The sequence below is a fragment of the Cyprinodon variegatus genome, unplaced genomic scaffold (assembly GCF_000732505.1).
Source record: "Cyprinodon variegatus isolate N-32 unplaced genomic scaffold, C_variegatus-1.0 Scaffold2047, whole genome shotgun sequence".
Lineage (NCBI taxonomy): Eukaryota > Metazoa > Chordata > Actinopteri > Cyprinodontiformes > Cyprinodontidae > Cyprinodon > Cyprinodon variegatus.
Genome location: NW_015152500.1, coordinates 35,884 through 44,494, shown reverse-complemented (window position 1 = coordinate 44,494; position 8,611 = coordinate 35,884). Strand labels below are relative to the sequence as shown.

The 8,611-nt window shown below is 38.0% G+C and overlaps 1 protein-coding gene across 1 annotated transcript; it reads right to left on the bottom strand.

Moving 5' to 3' along the window:
• Positions 1 to 501: 501 nt before the first annotated feature.
• Positions 502 to 8,188, bottom strand: LOC107105074 (lysosomal protective protein-like). The gene is made up of 11 exons (XM_015405190.1): positions 7,919 to 8,188; positions 5,841 to 5,952; positions 5,622 to 5,759; positions 5,374 to 5,532; positions 3,828 to 3,919; positions 3,019 to 3,103; positions 2,774 to 2,926; positions 2,551 to 2,696; positions 2,178 to 2,340; positions 1,191 to 1,280; positions 502 to 1,120 (listed from the first exon to the last, which is right to left on the bottom strand). The coding sequence occupies exons 1-11, from the start codon at positions 8,086 to 8,088 to the stop codon at positions 1,037 to 1,039; spliced, it is 1,392 nt and encodes a 463-aa protein (XP_015260676.1). The 5' UTR covers positions 8,089 to 8,188; the 3' UTR covers positions 502 to 1,036.
• Between the last annotated feature and the right edge of the window lie 423 nt (positions 8,189 to 8,611).

Here is an 8,611-nt window from a genome sequence, read left to right as displayed (position 1 = left end):
TATATTGATTACTATATTTTAATTTGACAAACCGGATCTTCCCAACGTTCTTTTTCCTGTTTGGTGTGATTGAAATTGAGGATCTTGACCTGGCCGCACTGGAGCAAAAAATAGCTCTGCTCCCTATTTTGACGATGAAGGACAGAGAAGACGTAAGTGGACGGAGTCGTGCGGAGAAGAGGTGGATGTGGAACAGCTCTCATTGATTAACATGGACAAGTACTCCACATTGCGTACGTGAGCAGAGCAGAGTAATGACGGAGTATTTGGAATCTGGTGGTAAGAGTGATGCAGCAGTTTCAGACTTCAAGACTGAGCTTCCGTGCCAGCACAGTGAGGTAGGGCTGAAAGGTTTGTCATTTATTTTAACACAACTTTAAAGAATATATATTAAGAGAACCCTCCTGCAAAAAAATTTAACAAAAAATGATTTTTACCATATTTGTCTGCAATTTTAATCAACATAATTGTCTGTATTCTGCAATGTTACACCAACAATGTTACACCACTCAATTTATGCAATAGTACAGAGGAAAAAATATTTCCCATTGAAGTGACTGGAGACACTATCTTAGACTAACATACTGTTAAATTTGTGCAAATGAATTGTAAACACTTCCCCTTTTCTTTTGTACACTTATTCTTACAGCTTGAAGTTGCTAATAAAGTTTCAATATTGCCTCTCCCTCATACCTTGTGGAAACAAAATCAATGTGAATCTAGGATTCATTATCCAGCATTTTTTTTTTCACCCCTGAGATAAGATTAGTAATTTGATTACATTTTTAAATACATGTCCCCTGTGTAGTTTAATGACAGTCATTTATTATGACAGGTAAAGATGATCCAACAAACTGAATAGTTTCATCATCTTAGAACCTGCCACAGCAAATTAAAAACACTGCGTGTTCAGATTAGAGTAGTAAACAACTAGAAGTATGTCCGTTTGCTTCAGTCTTCTGCACAATGAATGATTCTTCCCTGAGAGAAAAAAAAATATGTACATCTTGAATTGTGGTTGTAGAGCATGGAGGACTCAGTAGGGACCGTTTGTTATGAAGGACTCAAACATGTGGAAAGCAGGACCTGGCGCCCACTGAGGAACCATGTGGCCTGCACCCTAAAACACATGGACAAGATTTTATTCATACAGTAAATGGAACACATCTGTCAACATAAACAATGCATACCTTAACCGTCAGGAAAGTGATGTTTCCAAACTGCTGATAGAAACCGGCAATCTGGTTGTCGTGAATCCACTTCTGGTAGCTGCTGGTTGCCTGGAAAGATTTTTGGTACCATGAAGCAGCAAATCTTAACTTTATTGACAACATCTGCGACAGACCATGGTCTGGCCAGTCTAAATTTCTAGGTCAATTTCATTGTGAGAGGACATGGCTAGAGAGGCTTTTGTTCTCAAAAAGATTTTTTTTTTTTTTTTTTGAGAAAAACAAAAATTATTATTTGTGTGTGCATTTCTTTATGGGTTTTAAAACCAAAATATAACCTGCCCTATGATCATCAAGAACAAGATTATTTAATGTGGCTACTAACTACAGAGCTAAGCAGAACAAATTACCGTTAGAGAACGATTGAATCTGCTATGAATCAAAGACATTTTCTAAGCCAAAACAAGTTTTTGGGCTACTTTATAAAGCTTTGAACACCAATTTTGACATTGTGAATGCAAAAAGCTTCCTGGATTGGAAGCGAAATGCTTCAAACTTGGAAAACCAAGTCTAGTGGATTGTTTAACTTTTTTTCTGGAATGACTATGACCTGGATGACTGAGAATCTTCACTGGTATAAGTTAAAGACATGACACCAAGTCTGGTGGGACAGAATTTTCATTCTTTATAAAACACACCCAATACAAACCCAGAAACATAATTAAACTCGAAATAGATGAGATTTAAATGAAAGCAGGTCATACACAAGCTCCCACACTGCAGTGGATGGATCAAAATTAATTTAGCCTTTTTTTGTAAATATTCCCCAACAGTTGCACTAACTCAACTTTACCACTAGGATGTGCTAAAGCATTACAGGAAAAAAAAAAAGAAAACTGAGACAAATTAATTTACTTTGGTTTCTTTCAGACAATGTGCTTCCATTCAATAATGTTTAAAGAAATAAAATGAAAACTAACAAATTTAAAGAAGTGTATTAAAACATACCTTAAAGCCAAGATCCTCCACAAACCACTGGTCTCCTAGGAAGTTACAGGCCATGTCTGTGTCTCCATTATAGACCAGCACACGCAGGTCCAGAGAGAGCAACTTTAGATAAACATCCTTCATGCTCTCGTACAAGATTGAGTAATGCTCTCCAACTTCATCACTAAAAAAAAAAAATAATAATAATATAAGAACATTTCATCAACATACAAACCCACTCAAATCAACCCACACAGTCTAAATAACCCCCCCTACATCTATCCAGAAAATATATATAAAGGTCAGTATTTAAAACAAATATAAATAGGACAGTTTTATATTTGAGATATATGAGATGCATGGCAAACCTTCACCATGTGCCTTGGATAACTACCTGCAGAGAGCCCAAGCTGGCAGAGTGTCTGGGATGTGCAGAGCTTTCCTCACGTCGCCCCTGTTCAGCCAGTTTGTCTGAGCAGTGCTGTTAATGCAGGGGGGGACCCCCATTAAAGAAATGGAGGACGTCCTAGAATCTAAAAGCTGCATTGGACACACTGATCAGTAAAGCTTCATGACATTTAAAGTTGGAATGGAAATAATGTCTAAATGCAGAGCACCTTGTAGCTGCGTGGGTTTATCTTGTAGTTCCTAAACAGATGACTCATGGCCCTTTGATATCCTTTGTGGTACGCTCTCTGCCCCTCGCAGTCCAGGTAGAGGGCATACTCATTGAGTCCACTTTCATACACAATACCAAAAGCTACATTTACCTAAAGGAAGAAAAAAAAAATGTTTTCTCCTCTTTTTACAAAAGGATCTTTAGTTTCTGAAAAACTGTTCCTGCAGGAAGGTGCACACATACCATTGTCTTGCAGGTCTCAGAAGTACTGTTATAAAAGTTACATTTCTCCTTATCACAGCAGTTCGTATTCAGATCACGCCACAATCTGCACATAAAAATATTGTCAGCAGTCTGGAACAGGATGGCTGTCATGTGACAAAACACATGTGGCAGGAGCAGAGGAACACCTGCTTCACCGGACATTTAACACCTCATATTTAAAGATCGTATTTTGGGACATTGGGTTTTTTCCAGCTGATTTTTTTTTTTTTTTTTATTAGTACATTATAAATAATTACTTTAACACCTTATGCAACTGGAAAATATCTAGACTGAGCTAATAAGATGCCAGTGTTGTTAGCAGCTAAATAAGGCTTAGTTATATCCAGCTTCATTTTAGGACGATGTAAAGTTAAGCAGATTTGGTCATCAGCCTGATATGTCTTTTTTTTTCTCCTTCTAAAATCTGATCTGTAAATAGGCCTTTCCTCCTTAACACGTACACATCTACTCTGAACCCACTTAAGTGTTTTTTCTCAAGATATACATGCATTTTATCCAACAGCACAGTAAAGTGTTTGGTCTGAGCTGCACATATTTAAACTAACTAAAAGGGGAGATGACCTAAAAAGACAAGTACTGCAAAACCAAATCTAATTTAAAACATTTGATACCAACGCTCATTACCATTCATTTTAGGCCATGCAAATCATGCATTTCTAATTTACGACCATGCTGGATAAATAGCTTTTTTAAATTTAAGAGCGTCTTGTGAAACAGAGTTTTAGGCATGGACGGATTTCTTCAGAACATGTGAGGAAGCTGCTTACACTTCTCCAAACAGGCCATGGTAGTAACCGAAGTAGATCAAAGAGTTATCATTGAGAGCAAAGCTGCTGAGACCATTGCCCACTGCAAAGCCCTGAAAGACAGAGTTAAACAATAAAATAATATGCCTTCTATTTTGATAATTCTGGCATTAAGCTTAACAAAAGATCAGTTTAAAAACATTATATCAAATACAACTAATAAGAAATGACTAAAGCCCAAATAAAATTGAACACTATTCAGTGTTTAAGTACCGTTTAGATTGTAAATCCATCAAATATAGGTGGAGATTCATGACTCCAGCAAATCATTGAATATCTAAGCCTTTCTGCAAAGGCAATTACCCAAAGATACAAAGACAACACGCTGCATTTAAGTACAGTTTTACCATTTATGTAATAAATATCTTTTCAATATTTCATGGGTTTTCAGGCCAAATATGAGCATCATCACATTTCTCAGAAAAATGAATGAACTCTTAGTTCTTTCCTCCACTTTTATGGATAAACTGATTAAAGCTTACAGGAAGACTAATGATTCTGGTGCTCCTTTGCTTTAGTAGAAAATCCCCCTGAACACTCCCTGCTTATCCAACTCAAATGACCAACCTCCATCCATAGGATGCAGTCAAGATCTGCTATAGTTGGACTCGTTTTTCCAGTGCTTAGTTCCGTTTCTTTCCTAGACATGACTGTGCTCCTTTTTGACAAGAAAACTAGCTCAGAGCTCATCTGATTAACAGTTTCTTTCCTAGACAGAATCACCTATTGGAGCCATTTCATCTTTTCTAATATAGAAAGTATGTAAAGTTCAGTGCTTATATGTTCCTTTAGTGGATCTGCTTCTGTCTTCTGAAACCCCCAGTCCTCAGGTCTGCAGAAGGTCGCTTAACACTAAGCCAGGTTAAACAGGAGGTTTCTTTCTGTTCAAAGGGAGTTTTTCCCCCCCTCTACTGTAGCTGCATGTATGCATGATAACTGCAGAGTCAAGAACAATGTAAGTGAATCTGTTGCTACCACATCCAGAAGAAATATTGCAAAGTCAATGACTGATTCAGTAAGCTGGGTTTCAATAGATGGAACAACTTTTAAACAACCCTCTGGGTTATTGTTTCAATTGTCTGTTTTCTGCCTTGAGATGACATGTTATGAATGACACTATATACACATGACTACAAACTAAATCAATGAGCTTATACTGGAGTCAGGAAACTTACAGCAGAGATGAAGCCGAATACCCCCACAAGGACCAGGGTTCAAAAACACTGCCATAGAGAATCAATTTACTCATGAACATAAGCCAAAGGCTGCCGTTAAAACAGTTTGCTAAACACCATAGAGGCCACTGATGCAGCGATTTATGCAAAAAGGATCTCCCATGAGGTACTGAGGGTATACACTACATTATGACCCTTTCCTATAGTAAATATTTTCTTTATGTCATTTTCAAATTTGATGAGGCTGAAATAAAAGTTACAGCTGCATGAATTTAGATGTAAATGAAAATAATTGTACAACATGTAAAAATGTTTCCATCTGCAACACAAACCTTGAAGTTGATTTTAGCCTTTCCTTTGGCCACACGCAGGCTCAGCATGGGAGCATAAAAGCCTCCGTAACTCTCCCCAAAGATGAAGAACTCGTTCTGGGTGAAGTTTGGGAACTTGGCAAAGAAACTCTGAAGGGCTTTGTAATTATCATCAGCGACCTAAGACAAGAACATTTAACACACTTCTGATTCAAAACCGTCCCAAAGTGTCTGTAAGCTCTATGTTCTAAACCAGAGAAAACCCAAACCTGATCATCGTCTGTGCCATATTGCTGGGAATCAGAGTAGGAGTATCCAACTCCTGCAGGGGATTCCAGGTACAGCACATTGGCAATCCTGTTCCAGCTGTATTTGTTCTCGTAAAGAGTGGCTCCATCATCATTAACCTGCAAATCAAATGCCAACGACTTATAGTCTGCCTGAATAACCTGTCCACATGCGGTAAGATTTGAAGCTAGAATGCTCACATGAAATGGTCCGTTTTCTGACAAAAATCCATCCAGAGAGCTGCAGCCAGGACCTCCGTTCAACCAGAGAACTAGGGGGTCTTCGGCCGGATTCCTCTGAGAAGTAACAAACCTGCAGGAAAGACAAGCTCGTAAAGCCAGGATTTATGAGCACATAGCACTAAATAGACCCTCTTAAGTTTTTACTCACAACTTTGAACAAAATGCAGGTAAAATAAGCATCTCTAATGAATTATAAAAGTTCCACTTAAAGTTTTTTCCTTACTTCTCAGTAAAGCTTGGATATTTCTTCTATATTACAACCCAAAGAGAGGAAAATCCTGAGTCTAAAGTAAAAAAAAAAAGCCTTTGTATAGTAGGTGTAAAAAGCATTAATCTTATTTTTTGAGGGTCAGAAGTTTCCCACCTGCTGATGTAAGGATTTAGTAGGAGTTTGTGAAAGTTTCTGTTCCTGGCCTGAATGCCATAAAACTATCAACATTAACAATGGGCAGTGTTGACCTTGTGGTTTAGAGCAGAGCAGAGGGCTTTTGCTCTGAGAAAGTTGCAAATTTGGATCCCTCAGCCTCCACTCTGGGTTCCCGAGCAAATCCCTCAATCCCACACTGCTCCCAGGCCCACACAATGGCAGCCCACTGCTCCCCAAGCTGATGGGTCAAATGCAGAGTGAATTTACCCGTTGTGGGACAATATAGGTTTTGCATTATTTTTTTTTATTCAAATAAATGCTCCTATTAATCCAAAAAAAAGTCACTGATGGCTGAATCATTTCCAAGTTGATCAGGAAAAATTAAAAACCCATCAGAACATCTCAGGTGGGCAGGGTTAAAGCAGGACAGATATTCAGAGTCAGATCAATACATTAGGAAACAAAGCTGTTGTAAAAGAAATCCCTCCAATCTAACACAAAGACGTTCTTATTCTAAAAAAAAAAAAAACCCAAAAAACTATACTCCTTTGTTCTTAACCTGCAACCTGAGCTAAATATGCAATAATTCTTGCATAAAGCACAGGGCCATTTTGCTCCTTTTACACCCTGCCATCAAGCATTTCTTAAACAACTTAAGGGGAAACATGTTGCACACAACAATGATGTAAGTAACATGCCTTGGATCTTTTATCATTGCCTCAGTTTTTACAGCTGATCACTCCACAGGTTAGCTCCAACTGCATGTCTGCTGTGTGTGATTAACGCAAACACATGGGTCCTTAAACAGGCATCTTCTATCGTCGATGTATTCTGCTGCCTACTTCCTAATGTTTAGACCCCCCCCCCTCTAAAAGGTAGAAGTCCCTTTCTAAGCTGATGTTCTTGGTCAGATGCTACTCAGTAAACCAATGAATGGAAGGCTGTTGATGCTCCAGATTGGACTTCAAACTGCAGCTGCCTTTGATTAGTCTGCAAACAAATCCAGGTGAGAAGCTGCTCTAAACAAATATCTTATCACATATTGACCATCTATGATCATCATGGCGATCTGATTGAAGTTTTTATATTTTTTGTCCTTCGATTCTGAGGTTTTGATCATTTGCCGGGAATGTTTGAGGTTTTTTTTTTTTTTTTTTTTTGCCCTTTTTTTTTTTTTTTTTTTTGAGGAACCCCCTTTCAATTTGAGTTGCCCTTTTTTTTTTTTTTTTTTACTTATAGACAAATGTATGATCAAAGCTGTTCAATGCAAAATATGTTTTCTTCTTGGTTACAGAACATATTTCCAACTCTAAATATTTCACTTATCTCATTCACTACCAGCTTTGGCTTATTTTGACCAAGTGAAGCTTTACTTCACTTCCTTTCTAATTGTCCTCGCTATTTAAAGCCTAAACACAGCAGACACTCCTCCAGCTAAACCAGAAAGTTTGGTTGCGCGTCAAACTGTCACGTGATTTATTTTAGAAAAAAACAAAGCGTCTAAAGTCAGATAACTTTTTCCTGCAATAAAATCTGGAGGGAAACAAAACAAAACATACAACAAAGATTAAGATAAAAACTTTTTTTTTTTTTTTTTGCAGCTTTATTGATGCGCACGCGCTCCCAATAGATAAAACATTTCCCCTCACCAGCAGTGAGCCTTTCTTACCAGTAATGGAGAAACTTCCCAGTTCCTGCCTTCAGGTATCCAGACCACTGGCTATAGTTGGGTTTGAACGTCATGCCCGGAAGATGAGTGACCTCATCGGGAGCATACTGAGCCCAGGAGCCGAGCTGAAGAGCGGAGAGCAGACACAGCAGAAAACCGCGGACACACATCGTCAAACCTCAGTGGTGACTGCTGGCGATGGGCTCCAGTCACAGTCTCTACCTTTTTAAAGCAGAAGTGGCTCACTGAGAAGCGCATAACAGTCACGTGACCGCTGCGAGCCTGGCCTCTACGTCACATTTCTTCTTCCTGTTTTCCTGTTTGGACATTTTTGATAAGAAGATATACATGGGATTTGGACCCGATGTGTATTTTTTTGTAGGAAAAAACAATGAAGAAAAGCTCGTTCATATTTTTTGGGATTGTAATTATATTTTGGAGAGATATGTCATCAAAGAAATTTCAATATTACTTTAACAGATAATGATGTTTTGTTTGGGATGGAGAAATGTGAACTTTTCAAAACAGAATTTTTATGTTATTTTTTTATTTATTATTTATCATATTCACACCTCCAAACATTTACAACAAAAACCCAAATTTCAGATTTGATCTTCCATTAATATATATAGATATTGAAACTATTAAAATCATAACTGCTCTTTGGAGATTTGGTTTGGATCTGGGGGGGGG

Bases quoted from the DNA above. Each gene is read 5' to 3' on its own strand.
- LOC107105074 (XM_015405190.1), bottom strand. From the start codon at position 8,088: ATGTGTGTCCGCGGTTTTCTGCTGTGTCTGCTCTCCGCTCTTCAGCTC. The intron at 5,953-7,918 runs GTAAGAAAGGCT...TCTTTCCTGCAG, and splicing joins GGGAAGTTTCTCCATTACTG to GTTTGTTACTTCTCAGAGGA. The intron at 3,104-3,827 runs GTAAGCAGCTTC...TTTTATGTGCAG, and splicing joins CATGGCCTGTTTGGAGAAGT to ATTGTGGCGTGATCTGAATA.